The sequence below is a fragment of the Cibotium barometz genome, chromosome 27, assembly GCF_041138505.1.
Source record: "Cibotium barometz isolate CiBa-2024 chromosome 27, ASM4113850v1, whole genome shotgun sequence".
In the NCBI taxonomy this organism is placed as follows: domain Eukaryota; kingdom Viridiplantae; phylum Streptophyta; class Polypodiopsida; order Cyatheales; family Cibotiaceae; genus Cibotium; species Cibotium barometz.
This window is the reverse complement of record NC_141072.1, coordinates 2,323,213-2,345,947: the sequence shown is the minus strand read 5'-3', so window position 1 is coordinate 2,345,947 and position 22,735 is coordinate 2,323,213. Positions and strand designations below refer to the sequence as shown.

Below are 22,735 nucleotides of genomic sequence, written 5' to 3'. Positions count from 1 at the left end.
GATGATTAATGTTGAATTCTTGCTCACATAGATGATTTAAGCCCAAATAACAAAAATATCATCAATATAAATCAAACTTGGTATCACCATGTTGGAGGAGCAAAAATTGCAAAAAAGGGGCGATTGGAAATTTGCTCCGTACAGCAGCTACAGTGCACCAAATATCACAAGATTTGATATGCACAATCTTCACTTGATAGACTTGCTGGTGATTAAGAAATTGATTAGGATTTTTTGTTAAACTAAGCCTAATTGAGTCAAGCTCTGATACCAAATGTTGGATATGATAACTAAGCTATAAAGATTGATCAAAACATCCTCAAGGTGGATCAAAGATTGTACAAGACATCATGAATATGAGGGATAAAAATTGGTATATGCAAAAAATTGATATGAGATTAACACAAGAAGACACTAACTGTGATTAGACAAACACTAATTGTGATTAGACAGACACTAATTATGATTAGACAGACACTAATTGTGATTAGACATGAACCAAACTTACATAATCACTTGATCACGACTTGTACCTTATTTAGAGACTCCTCTACCCTATTTTTAGTTGCATGAGTTGCATGAGTTGCATGAACAACATGCACCAACCATTTGTAGGCTTTACACACCAACCACTGACCCCTAGCCTATCAACCACATATTAATTTGGACTAAGGAGTTGGGATTACATTTATCCAACAGTTGTGGCTCCTCCACATGCACAACCAGTACCTCCCACTGCTGCTCAAACGAGATGGGATGGAAAAGATGCACAGGCACATGCATTTCTTGCACTTTCTATGAAGCGAAGAAGCATTATTCCTCATATTCGGTCATGTAAGACTTCAAAACAGGCATGGGATGCACTTACTGCATTATACCAGGTGCGCAATGAAGCACGTGTTGCATATCTGCGCAAACGGTTGGAGTCTAAGCACATGAATGAGGGAGACTCAATGGACGACTTTTTGACCAAGATCAAAGATTTTAAGAAGTAGCTTGCTAGTGTGAATGAGATATATCCTGATAGTACATTAGTGCCCACAGTTCTCAATGCATTTTTGGATTCTTATTAGAGTTTTTCCTCTACCCTTAGACTCATGATGAAGGGAAATCCAAATGCCCTTACATTTGATGACCTGGTTTCAGTACTCTTGCAAAGAAGAGCACTCTAGGCAAAACAGATCTGTTATGTGAGCTGGAGACCAAGCTTTTGTTGCCAATCAAAAAGGCAAAGGTAAAGCTTTTTCGCATGGTGCCTATAAGTCAAAATTAGAATCCTCACGTAAGGATGCAGAGAAAGAAGGTGAAGCCTAAAAGGAAGGGCAAGTGTCTCTATTGCAGGAAACCAGGGCACTATATACATGAGTGCAAGAAAAGGCTAGAAAAGGAGAAAAAGAATGAATCGGGCATGGTTATGGGCTGATGCATCTGCACCAAGTGTAGAGAAGAAGGAATCTGCAAGTTTTGCTAAAGATGATTGGGTGTTAGGGGTTAACTTTACCTAAGTTGGAATATCCGAATTCTATGTATGTGAATGATCCTTTTGGGTAGTTGCTTAGGAATTCGCGAGAAGGGAGAGATATGAAGAGATGTAGTTAGTTGATCATGGGAAGGCGCATAACGGATATTCAGAATTGTAGAAGATGAAGAAGCGGAAATGTAATCCCTTACATGATTATGACATGAATGAATTCTGATCATCTGTTCAGGGTCATTGTGTGTAGCGGATTTTCTGTATGATGTTTTGTATTCCGTTTTACTGTTATGATTTTCTGCTAAGGGGAATGTCTTTGTGCTAGTGTTTGTTCTTTTATGAGATTTCCATTACCAAGTATCAGGCATTTAGTGCCCAGATACACATTGGCGATCCTGCGGTGTTCGCATACTCAGCATTGTCTTGTCTTTGTTGGGTATGGGGTTGTGTTGTGCTGTGCTGTTTGTGTCTCGCATGAATGTCAGATAGGGAGAGGCAAACTAGTCCCATTCATTTCACGAGGGCACAAGCCAGGAAGCGCAGATATGACAGGTCGGAAGCTTCTAGCAGTGGAAGCGGTGATGCTGCGGAAGCGCCACCTATGGCAGTTACGTCGGTTTCTGCTGGCGTAATTGAGGGCCAATTGGCGCAGGCCGGCGTGGACGAGGCGGACGCTGTCGAGCATACAACACCACTTGCAGAAGGGCCGGGGCAGAATGTCGTTAGCCCGGAGCAAGCCCGGCGGCATTTGCATCAATTTGTTGGTGCCCTATTTCTGTCCAGACCGCCTGTTCGGAGTCAGAGACGGTTGCAATTTGATCCATTGAAAAATCCGCCACCAGCTAATCCACTACCAGGAGTTGTGAACATGGCTGCACCACCACCCAATCCAACGGTTAAGGCTGCCAAATTTAAGGCAAAGCCTAAGGAAGACCCAGACTGTCACGTGGCTCAATTCGAGACCCGATGGCAAGCCAGTGGGTACCCTGCCCATTTTGGAGATCCGGTGAAATTGCAGCAGTTTGCCGCAACCCTGGAGGGGGTAGCAATGAGTTGGTTTAGCCAATATGGCTTGGCCCACTTTGCAGATTTCAATGCTTTGAAGGATGCGTTTTTGGCCCGGTTCAGGAAGGAGAAAACTCCTACTGATATCGTCAAAAAGATCAAGGCCATGGAACAGAAGCATCTGTTAGTGGAGGATTATGCTCAGAAGTTTCGGGGATTGGCTGCCAGACTGCAGGGTAATGAAAGACCCTCGGATGAAATGCTTGCCAGTTACTTTGTCAAAGGATTGCGGAGGAACTTGAAGAGTGCTGTTGCAAATGTGGATATTGCCGGCGGCTTTGATAACCTCGTGACAGCTGCCTCTCGGGTGGAAAAGCGCCTGGGCATTCAGAAGGACAAACGGAAGGGCAGGAAGCAGGATGACTCAGAGTCGGATAGTTCGACTGAGTCAGACTCGGATAGTGAGGCCGAGTCGGCATGCTCATCTGATGAATCGGAGGATGAGAAGCAAAGTGAGAAGAAAAAGGCCTCAAGGAAGGCTAAGCAGAAAAAAGATAAAGAGAAACAGGTTAGGGAGGAGAAGGAGAAAAAGCTTCTTCACAAACTTAAAGCCTTAGGGTATGCAGCAGTCTTGCCCAAGGAGAAACAGTACTGCCATATCTGTGAGAAGGACGGCCATCTTACGAGTGCCTGTTGGTACAACCCCAACTACAGAGGCAAGGTGCCACCCAATGTGGTTCAGCGAGCACCACCTCAGCAAGTTGCAGAGGCTAATCCGGTGGTTCCGACCGTTCCGCATGTTCCCTATAATAGGCCTCCAAGACCATATGCTCCAAGACCTAATTGGCAGGGGCAGCAAGGGTTTCAGAGGGGACCTCAGGGTGTGCCACTGTGTGATTACTGTGGAAAAGACGGGCATCGAATTGGTCCGGCCTGTGAATTATGGTGTAAGCATAGGGAGGAAAGAGGGAGACTTGTCATTCGATTCAATGAGGGGAATCGGGGTCAGGGACCTCCCCAGGACCAGCAGCAGCAGAGACCTCCAGCTCAAGCAAATGCCATCCTGATAGAGATGGTGGGAGATAAAGCAGCGGGGGCTAGCACGGGGGTTTCACATCTTCAGGGTGTGCCGGAGCAGTTCCAAGTGCTGAAAGCTTCTAGCTCTGTTGATGCGCAGGGTGTTAGCACTAACCCTCGGGCTTCTTGCTGTCTCGGTGAGTGCTCCACGGGTATGCTCGTTGGGGATTGTAAGGGGCAGGATTTAGTGGATACTTTGGCTGTTACCCGTGCAAAGGGTAAGGGACCTATCAGTTGGGAGGACCAGGAGGTGGTTCGTAGAAAAGTTTCCAGTCAGGTTCAGAAACTCCAGCAGAAGCAGCTCCCGGTGGAACCGATGGAGCCACTGCTAAAGGCACAGTTGTCGGAGGTACCGATTCCAGCCCAGCCACCTTGTGATCCACTTCCAGGAAAGATTGCGGTGGTCCATTCCGATCCAGTTCCTAAGGTAACTGAAACAGTACCAGGTTCTGGGGATCTATTTGATGCACTAATGCATGCGCCTATTCAGATTTCCTTGGATCAGCTGTTAAGCATGGTACCGGCTTTCCGGGAACAGCTGTTGGGGAAGCTGCAGGAGCCTGTTCTAGCAAAGATGGTGGAGGATCAAGCCCCGTTTGTGGGAGTTTCTCAAGCTGAGTCCGCAGATGTGGATTTTCAAGTCCCAGTGATTAAGGTGGCATTCCACGGGCACAAGTTTGAAGAGGTTTTACTGGATGGGGGTTCCGGAGTCAATATTCTACCGGAGACCGTTTACCTCCGTATGAAGTTGGGAGCGTTAGCACCAGCACCTTTTCAAGTAAGGATGGCAGATCAGAGGCGACTTCAACCTTTGGGGATTCTCAAGAATCAATCTATTAAGGTGGGTGGTCTGTCGTTTCTTGTGAATTTTGTGGTGCTCCGGATGCAGGATAGCGGGTCTGCCTATGCCATGTTGCTAGGCCGCCCCTGGTTTAAAATTGCCTGAGTCAAGCAGGATTGGGAGGATAATACTGTGGTGATCAGGCAGGGCAAGAAGACAACTCGCTTGTCCATGTTATCCAAAGTTCTCTTGAAGCAGGGGCAGAAGCCTTTATGTGCTCAGGGCATTCATTTGGCAAGTGATGTAGGTGAAGATGAGGAGGAGGCATATATGCAAGCAAATCCAACGGTAGTACCGGTCTTTGATGTAGATGTGGAAGCTATTGTCACCAGATATCAGAATACTGGACACCCTGTATCGGCAGTTCCGTAGAGTGTCGAGGGTGTGGAACAATCATCGGATGTTCCGACTGAAGACAGTGTGGTGCCCGAGCAGGAGATCCAAGTGGTACCAGGCTAGATCATGGAAGGCTAGACTTTTCAGAGGGCTGTGGAAGAAGCTTTAGTTGCCAAGCCTCAGCAGGTGCATTCTGTAACCGAGCAGGAAGCCATTATAGCAGCTGAACAGCAATATGAACGGCGTTTGCAGAAGTCCATCAGGGTGGAGGAAGATGAATTACAGGACATGAATTTAGGTACTGCATCCGATCCTAAGGTGGTCCGAGTCAGTGTGCATGTTGAAGGTCAATTTAAGGAGGACTTGCAGAAACTGTTAGTGGAGTTTCGAGATGTATTTGCTTGGGAGTATTCTGATATGAAGGGCATTGATCCAGCTTTACATCAGCACCGCATCAATTTGACGAATGATGCTGTTCCTGTCATCCAACAGCGGTACCGAATGAATCCAAATTTCGCCAAGCAGGTCAAGGAGGAGCTGGATAAGCTTTTACGGGTAGGGTTTATCAAGCAGGTCAATGAGGTGACTTGGCTGTCTCCCATTGTGGTCGTGCCAAAGAAGAATGGCAAGATCAGGGTGTGTGTAGATTACAGGAAGTTGAATGCTGCCACAATTACTGACCCGTTTCCGTTACCGTTCTGTGATACCCTCCTTGATGCTGTGGCTGGTCATGAGATGTATAGTTTTTTGGATGGTTTCTCAGGGTATAATCAGATAAGGATGGCACCGGAGGATGTGGATAAGACGGCCTTTATCACTGAGTGGGGAGCATTTGCTTACACGGTGATGAGCTTTGGATTAAAGAATGGCCCACCATCATTTTCATTTGTGGCTCAGAAGGCATTTGAGCCATATCTGTTGGATTTTATGCGAGCCTTTCTTGATGATTTTAGTGTCTTTGGTAAAATGGCTTTGCACTTACAGCACCTGAGACTCTGTTTGGAGCGCTGTCGGATGTTCCGCATAGCTCTTAATCCCTTCAAATGTGCTATTGCAGTAAGGCGTGGGATTCTCTTGGGCCATGTGGTGTCCCAGGAAGGCCTCTTGATTGATGCTAAGAAGATTGAGGCCATTCAGAAGGCTTCCGCACCACGTACTCTTAAGGAGACAAGCAGGTTTTTGGGGCAGGTTAAGTGGCATAGTAGGTTTTTGCGATATCTTTCAGATGTGTGTGCACCCCTTACTCATTTGACCAAGAAGGGAGTGGATTTTGTGTGGTCTCCAGTTCAAGAAAAGGCATTTCAACTTCTGAAGAAGATGTTGGTGGTGGCACCGATAGTGCAACCTCCTGATTGGGGGTTATCGTTTCATGTTTTTGTAGATGCTTCGGACATTGCCATAGGGGCTGTCCTCATGCAGGAGAAGATTAAGGGCTGGTTTCGACCAGTGTACTATGCTAGCAAGATGTTGACAAGTGCTGAAAGGAATTATACCGTCACGGAGAGGGAAGCTTTGGGGATGGTGTATTCTCTTCACAAGTTCCGGCACTATCTGTTGAGCAATAAGGTGGTTTTCCATGTAGATCATCAGGCCTTATTGTATCTGGTAAAGAAACCACACTTGACGGGTAGGTTAGCTAGGTGGATGCTTCTACTCCAGGAGTTTGACTTTCTGATCATACATACCCCGGGAAAGGAGCATGCAGTAGCGGATTATTTGAGTAGGTTGGAGATTGGGGAAGTAGCTGTAGGGGTGGATGATCACTTACCTGATTCGGTTTTGTTTTCAGCTACTGTGGCGATATTGGATTCTTGGTATGATCAGATGTTGAGTTTCTTGACAGATGGCACCATGCCAGTGGAATTTTCCACTGATCAACGGAGAAAGCTGGTACTCAGGAGTAAACCTTTTTTGGTAATTGCAGGTGCTCTGTACAAGAGAGGGCATGGATTAGTGCCCAGATACATTGGGCATGGATTGTACATTGCAGTTATATGACCCTTCTATCATGATGTATGCATGTCAGTGGTGGCAAAATCAGATACTTGGTATTTTGACAGTGGTGCTAGTAAGCACATTACTTCACAAAAAAATTTGTTCTCATCTCTGGAATCTGTCCCAACCGCAAGAACCGTCACATGTGCAAATGGTTCCTCATATCCTCTCAAAGGAGTTGGTAGAGTTGTGCTCACTGCTACAAATGGGGGCTCATTTACTCTTTCTAAAGTTTTATATATGCCAGGCATTTTACTGTCAGTTTTAGCCTTAGCCTTCTCAGGCTTGACGGCGGTGAATTTGTGAATGACATATGTTCAGTTCAAGATAGAAATGATAGTTATTCTATCATTGCCTCAGGTACCTTGTTTCATGGTCTATACCAAATGAATGTATTTGAGAAGTTGCAGCATGATGTTTGCCCAGTCTCTACTACTTGTGCTATGAGTGATGCAAAATTATGGCATGCACGATTTGGCCATCTGAATTATGGCAGTTTGTTACGCCTTCATAGGCATGATATGGTGTCCGAGTTACCAACTCTTAAGACCCCTACTAGACATGTATGTGGGGTGTATTCTTGGTAAAATGTATCGGGCATAATTTCCAAAGGATGGATCTGTGAGAGTTGTTAAGAAATTACAGCTTATACATAGTGATGTATGTGGTCCTATGAGGACACCATCTATTGGGAGATATCTCTACTTTGTCACTTTTGTTGATGATTACTCCAGATATAGCTGGATGTATCCTTTAAAGCAGAAGTCAGAGGTTTTTAAATGTGCTTTAGACACTTTGTATCCATGGCTGAAAATGCATGTGAATGTAAAGTTGGCACCCTTCATTCAGATCGGGGGGGGATTATATGTCCAAGGAATTTCATGCATATATGGCCAAAAAAGGCATAAGGCATCAATGTACAGGGCTATACACACCTCAGCAAAATGTTGTGGGGCTGAGAGGAAGAACATGTCTCTCATGGAGATGGCACGATGTATGGTGAAAGCCCAAGATTTACCTCATGGTTTTTGGTTAGAGGCAACTATGTGCGCAAACTATGTGTTGAACAAATGCCCTACCAAGGCCTTGCAATCTAAAACTCCTTATGAAGCTTGGCATGGCAGGAAGCCTTCTATGGCTCATTTATGTGGTTTTGGTTGTCTTGCTTATGCTCTTGTGCCTGAGAAACCAGTAAGCTTGATGATAAGGCAGTTAAATGCATATTTGTGGGATACAGTTCAAAAAGCAAGGGATATAGACTCTACCATCCGACCTCAAAGCGGATTTTAGTAAGTAGAGTTGTCGAAAACTCAGTTCAACCCATGCTTTCATGCAAAAAACAGTAGAATGTATGCTCACAAGACATGTTTGATTCACTTCTACCTTTGTTTAATGGAGGGCAGCCATATGTAGAGCAATTGAATGCTCAACCAAGTGCTGAAATTCAGCCTTGTAGGTGCAAAATCAACTTGCAAATCAGCCTTTTGATTAGGGAATTATTGAGGATGTAGTGGATGAGGAGAGAGCAGTCATCAAAGAATCTAGGCATATGCCAAAATGGCTTGTGCAGATATTGAGGGATAGCAAGTTGCCAGCTGCTTTACCTAGCAGAACTCGTGCAGGTTCTCATCATGCAGATTATTCTCATATGGATCATGTTCTCATTTCTACTTTATGTAATGAGGCGGAACATGTTCCTTTGAGGAAGCACAAGATGATGATCATTGGATGCATGCTATGCAGGATGAGTATAACTCTATACTCAAGAATGACACCTCGTATTTAACAGATCTACCTCATGGCAAGGCCATTGGTACTAAGTGGGTTTACAAGTTAAAACACAAAGTAGATGGTACCATTGATTGCTACAAGGCCAGACTTATTGCAAACGGGTATGCCCAACAAAAGGGCATTGATTATAATAAGACCTTTGCATCCACATCTCGTTTGACTACCATTAGGTGTCTCATTGCTTTGGCAGCACATCATGGGTGGAATGTACATCAATTGGACATTAAGACTACATTCTTGAATGGTGATTTACATGAGGAGGTGTATGTATCGTAGCCTCCTAGTTTTGTTGTGTGAAACGAGGAGTCTAAAGTATGCAAGTTGAAAAAGGCTCTTTATGGCCTTAAGTAGGCTCCTAGAGCATGGTATAAGAAGATTCATGCATATTTAGTTGCAAATGATATTTGCAATAGTCCAATAGAGAGAACCCTCTATATGTGAAGAGGAGTTAGGACACATTTTTGGTCATCGTTCTATACGTTGATGACATGCTGCTCACAAGACCCGATATAGATCAGATTTCAGCCTTTAAGCCTGATTTGTAGTCATCGTTTGAGATGTCAGATTTGGGGCCGTTGCATTACTATTTGGGGATTCAATTTATGTAGCGCAATGATGGCATTGTTATGCTGTAGTCTAAATATATACATAAGCTATTGAAGAGGTTTAATCTTGAAGACTATAAACCTATGGCTACACCTATGGAGATAGGTACTAGACTTAGTCTTCAAGATGTAGAATCTTTTGATGCTAGTTTGTATTAACAGGCTGTTGGATCCCTTTTTTATGTATGCAACACGAGGCCAAATATACAGTATGTGGTCTCACAGTTGAGCAAATTTATGTATAGCCCAGGTACGAAGCATTGGTAGGATGTTAAGCAGGTTTTTCGCTATTTACAAGGCACTCAGTATTTTGGATTGTTTTATCCAAAAGGGGGTGACTCATAGTTGCATGCTTTTAGTGATTCAGATTGGACTGGATGTTATGACACACGAGTGTCCACTAGTGGGTTTTTCTTTCGCCTTGGTGATTCATGTATATCATGGCTCAGCATAAGAAGCAGCCTACAGTGGCCACTTCTAGCTGTGAAGCTGAGTACAGGAGGGCAGCTTTTATAACTATAGTTGAGTGTGTATGGCTCAAATGTCTTATGGCTGATTTGGGTGTTGGAGAGTCGTCTAGCACTATGATTTTCACTGACAGCCAGAGCGCATTAGCATTTGCGAGGAACCCAGTCTTTCATGCTCACACACACACTAAGCACATTGAGGTGCATTACCACAATGTCAGGGAAAGACTCTCTGTGTAGCAGAGATCAGCTTGGCCTATGTGCCTATACATGACAACATGGCAAATTTATTCACGAAGGCTCTTCCTTGTGAAAAGTTCGAAGCTTTTCGTAGTAAAACTTTGGGCTTACTGCCTTTTCAGGATTGATCGGCCATACCCTGTACATGGTCACATCATCACTCCAGGGGGGATTTGTAGCATTATATGGTAGTGATGTGTGTGAACACACTTAGGTCTGTCGAGACACTTTTTCCCTCACTATAGGAGGTTTTTTCCCCCGTGCATATGTACACCCTCTTATCTACTCATCTTGGGGTGTGTACTTATCTTTTGTATCTGGCACACATTTGTTCATTCTAATCTAGTGAGTTTGTGTGCTCTCAAGCTTCTCTATCTTGTGTGTGTGCGTTGTTGTTGCAACCCTTACCCTAATTCCAACAATATTGATTATACAAGCATTGCACTTGGGTGCATCACGTTTATGCATCCCTTCCTTCATCTTCCACTCAACTCCAAGAGAGCAGTATTTAAATCATTCTCTAACATATTCCTGCATAACCACATTGTCTTAGATCCATGCATATTGGAATGAGAAAAACATGCTAAAAAGACATGAAATGGGATAAACCAACACGACAGCTTGAGCCTCTTAGAAATTCTTCCAAACTTCATGGATATGTGAATATCCAACACTATCTTACTTTTGAATGAAACTATTATATTTTTGTCTGATAAATTAATGGAACTAAGACTTGGAATTGGTAGACTTTCAAGTCTACCAAAAGGTTGGGCAGCATTGGTAGGAATAATGCATTTTGAACTATAAAAAATAAAATCTTCATTGATAAAAAAAAGAAGAGGACTTTTCAACTCCACTAGTTTGCCACTCAATACTTACTGATGGGTAGACATATGAAACCATCACAAAAATAGTACACACACATTAGTTTATCTACAAGAATAAAACATCTAGAAAATAAAAGCAATACAATGAATCCATTAGATAGAAATAGCTTACGATGGGCTTGAAGTACAGATGATGGCATGAATAGATTCAATTTATGTCCCTAGTCATGTACACACGTTGCACCTTAGATAGCCACCAATTGCAATCTATTTTGAACTCCAAAATGATCCTTTTTTCAATGGTATTGTACCAAGCCTCTTCTTTTTTTTTTTCCCACCTTGTGAGGGCCTCTACATGAGGATTACATTGTGATCCAAGCATTCAACTTGAAGTGCAAGGACCTCCACACACCTTCCTCTTTAACATTATGAAGAAGAATACATGGCGGTTCTTCTAGAGCTTAAGATTGAGCTTGCAATTAAACATGAAGCTCTAGGGTTAGTTGAGAAATATGAGAAAAAATGTAGCAGGCTACAAGTATTCCACGTGCAAGATCTCTCAAAATAGATTGGAGAAAATGAGAGAGGAAAAAGATGCAAGTTGTAATCTCTAAGAATAAGAAGCCCTCAAGAAATGTTAAGAAAGAAGAGAGAGAAGATAGATTTGTATGTTGGAGGCTCCAAGAGTAAGAAGCTCTCAAGAATGGGTGAGCAAGAGGAGGGAGAAGAGAAAGGTACAGCTTAGAGGATCAAAGAGCATGCAAAAAGTCTAAAATGAGGTAAAAATGGATGTATACATTAAAAGAAAACTTTTTCGAGAGAGAGATTTGAATTTTTTGGAGGGAAGCCAAATTTTCAAAATTTTGGGCCCCACTAGGCTACGAATTTTGCAAGTGGGGAGGTGTGCACCAATTTTTGAGATAGCCCCTACTCTAAAAAGATCATAGTAATTTAGGATAACTTTAATATTGGCCCTAACATCTAGCCAATAAGAAAATAGGAGAGGGATGAATTGAGGGGACCACAAATGTCACATTGAGTTGTGCAAATGGAAATTTTCTATTTTCCCACCTCAGCACTTGATTCGATTAGTACTAATGACTTTGCTTAAAATGTGACCCATTTTTAGCTCATATTTCCCTAATGAGTAAGGTGTGTATACACATAAATAATTAAATGGGGTGAAGGTTAAATTGATTAAGGTTCCAAAAACCATGGTATTAGAAAAACTAAGGTAGACAATTGGAAGTGGTAAATGCAAAACCTTGGGTTAAAAACAAGGGTGGTAAGTAGTAAGTGGTTTATCCAATGATGGGATATCGTGCATACATGCATTAGTTCACTTTAGTGCATGGGATACTAATGCAATTGTTAAGATTTAGTTATTTATAAATTGGTGAGCTATTGATGAGCATATTTTTTTCCAAAGGAGTTGCAAACTCCCCACTATTAGTGAGCAAGTTGATGCAAAGTAATAAGTCTTGCCATGGAGAACACCTTTTGAGTATCGTTAGATTGAACACTTTAGATCGAACAAGAGTAGGTAATATTATGATTTATTGAGGTGCAAAGAGATCGAAGGTGTTTCACAAGTAAGTTCTCTTATGAGTTGTAGCACAACTTGTCAACATAATGCTTACAAAACCCATTGCATGACGACATTGTAGAAGCGACAATGATTTCAACGTATCATTGATTGTAGGATCTAGTTAGTTTTTTGCCAAGGTCATTGCCAAAAACCCATGCATGCTAGTGATGGAGAGGACGTATAACATTGTTCTTACTTCTTGCATGATGTTATAAACATAAATGAACTTTTATGAGATGCATGTAGTAAATAGATCAAACAAGGGTAAGTAATATTATGATTTATAAAGGTGCATTGTAGAGGTGCAAGGAGATCGAAGGTGTTTCACAAGTAAGTTTGCATTACATGCAGGAGATCGGAGGTGTTTCACAAGTTCATTCTCATTATATCGTTCATTCACCTCTATAGAAATAGTAATTAATAACTCTCTTTTGGAATGCTCTTAACATCAACCAGCTTCTTGTGAAAAGAGAATTGTGATATCAAGTGGTAATTAAAGGTTTACTGTTTTGAAGTTATGTAGAGTTTCAATTTTGGAAATGATATGCATGATCATAGTGATTATTGCTTTCTAGTTTACTAGAGTCAAAAAGTTCTCAAGAGGGAAAATGAGATCGAGTTGAGATGTAAGATTCAAAGATCTTTGTTGTACTAATCTACTAAATGCTACAATGCTTGAGAACTTATATGATTAAACTCTCGATTTGATTACCAAGATGGGCTCTCTCTATGGAATTAGGTATAGTGAGTCCTTTCTTTATTGTCCAAACCCATTTTCATAGCTACATTGGCATTAACTTATTATAAAAAAGTCAACATTTCCATACTCAAGTATCAATAGTTTGAGAGACCATATGGATGCTAACAAGATCAATACATCAAGTGAAGGCCTTGCACATACGTGCATCGAGGTCTTTCCCTAGAAATGTGATGGTCTAGTCACTTCTTTTAACACTCAAGTCAAGAATCATGCTTTATCTTTTAAAGATCTCTATGCAATGATTTTGAAGGAGATTAACCAAAAAGCTAGAGACAATGGTGATTCTACCTTTTCAACAAGCACATGAAAGGTAGGACTAGTAACCCCTCTTCTTTGGCTACAAAGAAGGTGATGATGATGAGACAAACCCGATCATATATGCAAGTGGAGTGTAGAGATAATGGCAAATTAAGCCCACCATGGCCAGATCCCACACTCATGCATTCCTAAGTGACGCTATGACTATTCAAATTTCTAAGACAATGGCTATAGGGGAATGGGATAACACTTCGCGATGATGGATGAACTATGTAGAAACAAGCCTCATAGTGCATCTATCTAGGCTTGAAGATGTTGGATAGCCATGACTAGACCACCTAAATCCACTATCATATATAGTGCATTTATAGGCTTGGAGATGTTGGACAGCCTTGACTAGACCACTTAAATCCACAGCCATAGATAGTGCCATTGTTCGTTGTACACTCAACCCATAAAAAACTATATGCCAATTGCCACCTTCCATGGCCATCTACTTGCACCCTGTTTGAGCCAACCCACAATGTACTCTTCCGCCACTAGATAGTTCACCTCACATGGTCTCCAAGTGGATGGTCTTCCTCCCTTTCATAGAGCTTCAAGTCCCTCTCTCTCAGCAATTGAGATTTGCTCGAACTGCACACATGATGGACTTGGCTAATCCCATCACCCCTTCCACAAGGCTGCACTTGAATAGAGAGAATTTCTTAAGAATCAAGTTTCTTTAGACTTACAAAGGACAGATCTCAAACATCTCATAGACATGTATCATGCCATGAGGATTGCCATTGGTGCAATAAGAGTGTCATGAGGATTACCATTGGGGTGATAAGAGTAGTCCCATCATCTCCAAATTGAAGGCATACCACAAAGGAAGCAACATGCAAGGTATGCATCACTAGGGAGATAGAGACATAAACGCACTTGTTTACTTGCCCAAAGTACTAAGAGCTATAAGGGAAATTCCATTGCCTCTTCAAAGAGGGAGTTGTTGGTCCCCTTTCATGGGCGCAAAGATCCAAGATGCTTAGGTAAAATCACCTTCTTTCCTCCTCTGCAATAAACATTCATAAAGGGGCCTTTATTACGCCAAGCCTTCATATTCATCCTTTTGTGTGACGATGAGATTGTGTTGACTTTTTCATCATCAAAGAGGTTGCAAAGACAATTGGGTGCACAAAGTCAATCTTGGCAAACCAAGGTGAAGGTATTTCATATCTGTGATTCCATTAACTCTTCAAAGACGGAGTTCCTTCATAGGCGACACAATACAAAGATCAAAGATGCTTAAGTAAGCTCACTTTCTTTACTCCTCTGCAATAAACCTTCATAGAGAGGTCTGGAGTTGGATCTTTATTACACCAAGCCATTATATTCATGAGATTGTGTTGATTTTGTCATCGTCAAAAGAGGCTGCAAAGACAATTAATTGGGTGCACACAAAAACAACTTAAGGTCAATCTTGGTAAAACCAAGGTGAAGGTATTTCATGTCTTGGGGTGTCTATGGGCAAGCATGCTTTTGCTTACAAGGGGGAATACACATGAATCCTTCTAAATCTTAGAGAAAACAACGTAACACTGCCCTCCTTTGGCACATAATGTGATCAAATTTAAACTCGCAAATTAATCACAGTAACAGCTACATAAAAACATGATTAAGTGTTAAAACACGAGAGAATATCGTGGAGTGCACAATGGCAATGCAGACATCACCGGTTACACAAAAGAAACAATGACAGCAGGTCATGCATGCAAAGCAGGAAGAGGAACACATTCAGACAACTCCAGACAGCCCACCAGAATTGAGTGACAGACACACAGGGTACTCCACTACTTTACATCCCCCTCGCCAGCCTCATATTTTCTTTGTTGGATTGCACTGCAAGAAAAAGCAGCATAAAGAAGTCAGTAGAACTCCTTCACAGAAACAGAGGAAGCAAAGAAAAAGCAGCATGAAGAAGTCAGTAGAACTCCTTCACAGAAACAGAGGAAGCAAAGACAAGTACCTGTGAACAAAAGTCGCAAGTGACAAGTTTAGAAACCCACCCCTTCTGTATCACCTTGAAGAAACAATCCCTCTTCTCATTGAGTATCCTTCTGTGACATGCTTGCCACACTTAAAACAGTCTGTTAAATAAAATCTGAACTACTTTCCATGCTACCTAAGCTCCAACTTTTAATCCGGTAATGTCTGTTGCTTTAGCAACTTGATACTAGAACCCCCATTCAAAATCATCGGAGGGGCAGCTGGCTTCCTTGCTGCTCGGCCCCACTTAATAGCTGACACTAAAGAATCTCCTGGGGCACCCAGGCCTCTCCGACCAACTAGTTTGACCCCAAGAGTTTCACACAAGAACACAAAACGCACTTTGTCCCCTCCCCTGATCTCCATCAACTCAGTTGCTTGTTGCCGAGATATCATTGTGTAAAGATGCAGTTGTTGCTGCTGATGCATCTGCAGTTGCTGAAACAGAAGCCTTTGTGGCAAGGGTGGCTGATCAGCTATCCCACTGTCGTTGACCTTCTTCCTTGCTCCCATGCCAATCATCACCCTTAAGAGCACATTTGACTTAGGTTCACTGGTTCGAGGGTCAAAAAGCACAGCAAAGCATCCAAATTCCAAATCAGGTTCCCTAAATAAGTCTGCCAGTAGCACAGCGTAAGCTTGCGTATCCTTGGGGACAGCTCGTTCGACTTTTGCAAGCACCAATCTGTTGGCAGCTTGGGAAGCTATGTTACCAGCTTCCCGAAGTCCACTTAATAATGCACCATGCATAGTTGCCGGATACCTGCGATTTGTGGCCTCCCCTGCAAAAAACAGCCTGCCATCTCCAACACTCTCTGCTAAAAGGTCGTAGTCATCCCCTGAGGCTCCAACAGCAACATGTGAATAGGATCCAAAACTAAGAGGATCCCCCCCCCACCTAGTACAAACCGTTTGGATGGGGTCTGGAACAGTAATTCCTTGTGGTTCATAAATGCCTGGTGACACAGATGCCGCTTAGCTCATCAAATCATTCCTCCAAATAGATTGTATATCAAGCATTCACAACAACCAGCTTAGGCCACACAACAGGAGCAAGAAACTAAATGACCAATAGCATACCTCTTAATATGGCCAGGACACGCTGAATTGCATCTGTGGGGTGCATGAGTTCAAAATTGATTGCAGCCTCTCCAGCAACTAGAGCCAATAAAAGCGGGCCACCTGACACAGCAGCATAACTGTAAAACAAAAAGAACTCTCCCCTTCGATCAGAGCTTTCTGCAAGGTGCCCAAAGGTGTCAACTTCAGAGCCCCAAAAAACTCTAGGAAAGAGCATGGCCACCTTGTTTAACAACCCAAAACCGAGCCTGCGGATAGCATCCAGTTTTCTCTGTGGTAACTCAGGCTCAAACTTGATTGTGTTCTGCTTCAGCACTCCCAATGGAACGGTGCAAAGAGCCATGTCTCCTTCAAAAACCTGATTAGGGGTTAGAACCTGCACTCCACTAGTGCCATAGCGAATCGTATGCACCTGCTTCCCATAAAAAACCGGTACACCCTCTGCCAGAGCGGAAACTAATCGCACATTCCCCCCAGGAAGAAAGCAATGGTCACCACCCATCTCATAAGGGTCATCTTGGTCCCAAAATGCAAGGGAAAGGTCAGAAAGAAGCCCGGCATTTGCATATTCGAGGTTCGCAAGGTGCCAATCAAACAGCTGCCTCTCAGGTAGGATCTCTGCTACCCCTGCATCTTCTCGCAAAGTTTCCAATGTTTGACCTAATGAGATCCCCTCTGCAACCGGTCCCATCTGCTCTCTTAACTGGCTTGCTCTGTCCAACAGCTTGTTGAACTGAGCCTCAACTTTGGCATCAACATCCACCACTAAAGGCAGCCCATTGGGTTGATACAATGGACACTTCTCTCGTATTTTGTGCAAAGGGAGCATGAGTTGCCTGGCAAGAACACCTAAGGGATTTCCATGAAGCCCTGTTATGACACTTCCCCCAAGATCTGCAGCTGCAATCTGCCCCCCTCCTTCCATCTTCCTTGTGTAGACCCGGCCTCCAGGTCTATTCCGTCCTTCTACCACAGCCACTTTGTGACCAAACGCCAGAAGCTGACGTGCAGCTGCAAGCCCTGCAAGTCCTGCTCCAATGATGATGATTGTTGGCTTTGTCGCCTCCTCTGGGATGACCGCTTTGATGGAGGGTGCTACCCCGAAATTTATGTAGCCATAGGAAGACAAGAACTTGTACGCTGCACCTACAAGGACCTTGTGCTGACTCCGAATGCTCTCCATAACTTGAGCCTTATCCAGCCAGAGGTGAACGTTCTCCCGCCATCGAGCTAGGATGTGATTCCTTACTTCTATGTAGTTATCTTGTTCAACATCACCTATAGTTTGCACCACTCCTGCTTCAATCTCTTCCTCTGTCAGGGATACTTTGGGAAACCCTATTGAGGCAGCAATCATGGCTTCTTTCTCCTTGTTTTTATCCAGGTCAAAAAATTTCTTCTTCTTGCCCTTTGCAGGAGAAAGATCTGTGCCCAGTTGATGTTGGATCATGGCATCCATGAGATTCTCATCATAGCTTAGGGCCCTTGCTTGCTGTCGAAGAGCTCTCACACTCTTGCCAGTACCGGTCCATTTTGCCCCTCCCTCCGGCCTCTCCCCAGCCTGAGTTATAGCGTCTGCACGCTTTCTTTTCTTTTTGGCAAGGCTGTCGGGGCTATCCTCAGCTTCAGAGAACCCAGTGGCAGCAGATAAATCTGCCTTCATCAAGAAAGCAGGGGGCTTTTCCAAAGAGCTGCTAGGCATATTAACCCTAGCTTCCCCCATGTTAACCATATTGTCCACCATGTCAACCCTCACTTCCACAATGTTAACCCTGCTATCCACCATGTCAACCCTAGTGTCCACACTGTTAACCCTGTCTTCAAAAATTTTAACCCTACTGTCCACAATGTTAACCCTAGCTTCCACCATGTTAACCCTTCCGTCCATCGTGTCAACCCTACCTTCTAGGGGGTTAACCCTGCCTTCAAACGCTTCTTCTTCCACAGGTCTGTCTTGAACAGAAGCAGAGGTAAAGGCATTCCCATCACCAGTTCTGCGAACAGCTGCGTCCATGGAAAAGGTAGGTGCATACACACAGCCCACAGAAAGATTAGGAAACGGTTTGTAAGGACAAACCCCTCGCTTTTTGAGCCGGAGCAGGGCCCCCTGCGAGATGAGGTCGAACAAGGTGAGAGCTTGCGAGATCCGAGAGCGAATCGACGCTCACTCACATGCTTTCCATGGGAGCATATACGAACAGCGAAAGCGCCTCAGGCTCAGGCGTAGGGCAGCAGAGCTTTCTCAAAGCACCAAGACTGGCATGCAAAGGTTTTTTATATTACAGACCTGGTTTTTCAGTCACATGTGCCCACTGTTTTTTGGCCTCCCATGGTAAACCTTTGCATTGAGATTTTTTGTTGCAGTGGTCAAACAAGTAGTTTGAATTACTATTTCTGTCTTTACGAAAAGAGGGGTGTTTGGGATTTTCAATTTTATTATTTGGGAGTTCTTGTGATTTTTAGCAATGTTTTTTTTAGACCAATAATATTTATTTATATTAACTGTTCAAAATCAGGCATACATCAACCCCAAAGGCTCAACTATCTACTCCTTTGTAACCTCATTCAAGATTTTACAAAGAAATTCCCATCTTTCATCCTCATACAAGAAACTAGACTGATCCCACGAGATCTGATACCCAAGAAACTAGACTGTTAGGAAAAAGAGAAATGTGATTTTACAAGAAATACACATCTTTCATCCTCACACAAGAAACTAGATTGTTATTGTTCTTTTAGGGAAGGAAAAAGGGAAATGTGATTTTTAGCAATGTTAAACATCTCTCAAGCTTTTACACTTGTCATACTAAGTTGAGAGCTCCTCTCTTAGAGAATGAGGGGTTCGACCACCCAATCATGTAATGGGGTCAAATAGAAGATTTTCGAAGAGAGAGAGAGAGAGAGAGAGAGAGAGAGATGAGAAGATGAGATATAGTCGTGAGGCTAATACTTATATGGCTACTAACAAATCAACCCCTTGGTATTAAGGTGATTGGGAGTCCAAAAGTTGTAAGAAGATTTTCCGTGCAAGGATGCAACAATAAATATCACATTAACTTTCAAAAAATAAAGCTTTGATAGGGATCAAAACATGTTACTAATTTTTTAAAATGGTGTCGTTATTCTCATACCCACATTTTCAAGGTCATGGCCAAGCTAGCAAACCACATACACATGGCATTGCACGCATCATAGTGTGATGGAGAACCTCTTCATTAGAAGCGTGAAATACTGTGGAACTCCAAATAAAAGAGATAGAAGGGGGGTAAGAGTAACGAGTCAATGACATAGCTTAATGATCAGGAGATATCAACAAAATCACATGGCGCATGCTCACATCTATGGGCATTCGAGGAGGAATGTGAACAAATAGAGTGTTTGGTCTTAACCATGATGTTCCATTTAGTGAGCAAATGGAACTAGGAGGAATGTGAACAAATTGAGGAGTATTTGGTCTTAACCATGATGTTCCATTTTAGTGAGTGCTTGGTCAACCTCCACTTCATTTGAGCATGATCAAAATGTAAATTGACTAAATTACAAACTCATAAGATAATTTAAGGGCTCTTCACCCTTCTTCTTAGCCCCTAACCATGTCTATTATTTATTTCTTTTATTGTCTACCGATTTATAATCAAAGTATTAGCCTAGGCACATCATGAGGCATATCCTTGTGCATATTAGAAATAACAAATAATCACCCATCAAAATTAGAGTGTGCAAAGGTTACCTTGAGTAAAAGTCAAATAGAGTTACCATTTTTGGTGCTCACTTTTATGTAATTTTGGTGCCTATATAAGGCTCATCAACAAATGAAGAATAATGCCTTTGCTTTATGCTAGTCACTTGTGTTCATGTTTCTTGCTCATAGTCTTGTGTTAATCTTCATCACTAGGTTAACCTCTATGCTTGATCGCCATGCTTAATTATCACTTCTTTCCACCCTAATCCTCCCTAAAAACCCTAATTCTAGCATGGTATCAGAGCCGTGATCTTTAGTCATTATTTCATTAGCTAAACACCTTCTTCCCCTCTTTGCAAAAATGCATCTTTCACTAATCTACTTCTCACTCCATAGAGCTTCTCTTTAAAAACCAAGCATAGGGCCTTCAAGCCAACTCACAAAGTTTCCTCCACATCAAAAGGCACTGCCTAATTCTGAAAAAATGTAACCAAAAAACATTATTGCTTTCCAATGCAAAAACATAGCAGAAAATCGTGAAAATTGGGGCCTACATGTGGAATTGTTCTAATTGTGGACATCCCAAGTCTTGAAGAAATCATCGCTGGTTGAGGAGATCCAAGCGTTTCATCAGTTTTCAGTCCATTGTCATTAATAGGTGATTAGTACTAATCAAGGTGCCTTGAATTTTTTGGGGATTTCAAGCTTTAAATCACATATTTATGAGTTGCTCTAACTTTGATTTTATCATTTCTCAAAATCCTTCTCATCCTCCAAATCACATTAGCCTTTTAACTATCTTTTTAAGGAGGATATATGCACTTATCATCATTAAGTTATCTTATTAAGCCTTTGCAACCGGAATCTTATTCTAGGAATTGATTGTGGAAAAGTAGAGAATTAATTCAATCATAAAAACCATTGCTTGTAAGCTTCAACTAAATCAAATCAATTAGAATTTAAACACTTAAACAAAATTAAAAATACTTAGCTCATAGACCATATTGGGTGCAATCTTCCCCCCTCTTGTGCGTGGCCTCTCCCCACACAAGAGTATTTCTTTATTAGCTTTCTTTTTCACCAAAATTAGGCCATAGCTCCCAAAATACAAGATGTGCTTTTTAGAGAGCACGGCACTCTTCTTTAACAAAAATAGAGTGTCAAATTGGGACTAGGGTAAAGCCATAGGCTTTAATAAATTCCACATGAATAAATGTATCTTTCCTAAAGTTCAAAATGGAAAAATCATTTGATAAGGTTACAAGCTACTATGCTTGCCAAAAATGAAATGTGATGATCCAAGACATTTCTTCCAAGTAAACTCTTCAATTCCCATAGTCTTCATCACCTGAAAATATAAGCCCAATTAATTATTAAATTAATCCCACAAATATTAAACAGGCACAAATCATCACCAACTCATGACTACCAGGCGTAAGTACCCCAGGAATCACCCTGCCATACAAACCTAACTGAAATAATCATAGGTGGCCTCAAACATACGTCATATACCGCACGTATTAATATTTATAGTGGTATCACCCACGATATTAACCTAGCCGGCATGACGCAAGAGTAATCTAGGCGTCCCCAAATTACTCAAGAGGGGATAAATAATATTTTTCTAGAGGACTTAAAATATATTCTCATGACATCCCTCTTGCTTGAGTTTGCAATTGTCCTCAATTGCGGATTTGCTGGGTTTGAAAAGAATGAAGAATTTCAGGGTAAACTCGGAAAAATTTCTCAGGCATCCATTTAGCATCTTCTTGTGGATGATTCTTAAAAGTCAAAAGATATTTGAAGTATTGATTACCTGTTCTTGTTGTTGTTATCTCTTGGTCAATGATAGCATCAGGAACTAGTACTTCTTCCTCTCCTTCAATAAGAGGTGGTTCCTCATATGTTGGATGAGTAGGAAGTGTTCCTCAAAAAGGTTTCAAGAGATGGATATGAAAAGAATTGTGGATATTCCAATTAGATGGAAGCTCTAGTCTATAGGCCACATCATTAATCTTTTGAAGGATTTTAAATGGCCCATAATATCTAGGCGCTAGCTTCACTGCAGGGAATTTTTCCACACTCTTTAATCGACGCTTTTCAATTCTCAAAAGTACATAATCACCTTCTTGAAATGAAAAATCTTTACGCTTCTTATTTGCTTGAGATGTATACTTCTCTTGAGCTCTTACAATACAATCACGCACTTCAGATAAAATGCGATCAAAGTCTCTAACATATTGGTCGGCTGCTTCAATCTTATGAGAGAGTCTAGTAGCTGGAATAGGCAATGCTCTTCCATAGATAATCTCAAATGGTGCTCGACCAGTAGCAGTATGAGGAGTATTATTATAAGCAAATTGGAGTAGGTGTATGTACTTATCCCATGCACTAGGTTGCTGGGAAACATAGGCTCTAAGCATATCTAAGATAGTGCTATTTGTAACTTCGGTTTGTCCATTCGATTCCGGATCGAAAGCCGTGGAAAAATCTAACTTAGTGCCCAAGTTTGAGAAAAGAGCAACCCAAAAGTGACTACAAAATTTAGAATCTCTATCAGAAACTATCACTTTGGGTAGTCCATGATGAACAAAAATTTGCTTAACAAATATGCTCGCGGCTTGCTGAGAAGTTAGTGTCTTTTTACATGGAATGAAATAGGCTTGCTTACTAAATCTGTC

The 22,735-nt window shown here is 42.1% G+C and overlaps 1 protein-coding gene across 1 annotated transcript; it reads right to left on the bottom strand.

Annotated features, from left to right (window-relative positions):
• Positions 1–14,853: 14,853 nt before the first annotated feature.
• LOC147622995 (protein FLOWERING LOCUS D-like) lies at positions 14,854–18,764 on the bottom strand. The gene is made up of 3 exons (XM_086821018.1): positions 16,373–18,764; positions 15,273–16,248; positions 14,854–15,145 (listed from the first exon to the last, which is right to left on the bottom strand). The coding sequence occupies exons 1-2, from the start codon at positions 18,384–18,386 to the stop codon at positions 15,443–15,445; spliced, it is 2,820 nt and encodes a 939-aa protein (XP_086677144.1). The 5' UTR covers positions 18,387–18,764; the 3' UTR covers positions 14,854–15,145; positions 15,273–15,442.
• Between the last annotated feature and the right edge of the window lie 3,971 nt (positions 18,765–22,735).

Excerpts from the sequence above, each read along its gene's own strand:
- LOC147622995 (XM_086821018.1), bottom strand. The coding sequence starts at position 18,386 with ATGGACGCAGCTGTTCGCAGAACTGGTGATGGGAATGCCTTTACCTCT. Across the intron at positions 16,249-16,372 it reads TGTCCTGGCCATATTAAGAG|GCATTTATGAACCACAAGGA; the intron begins GTATGCTATTGG and ends CTGTGTCACCAG.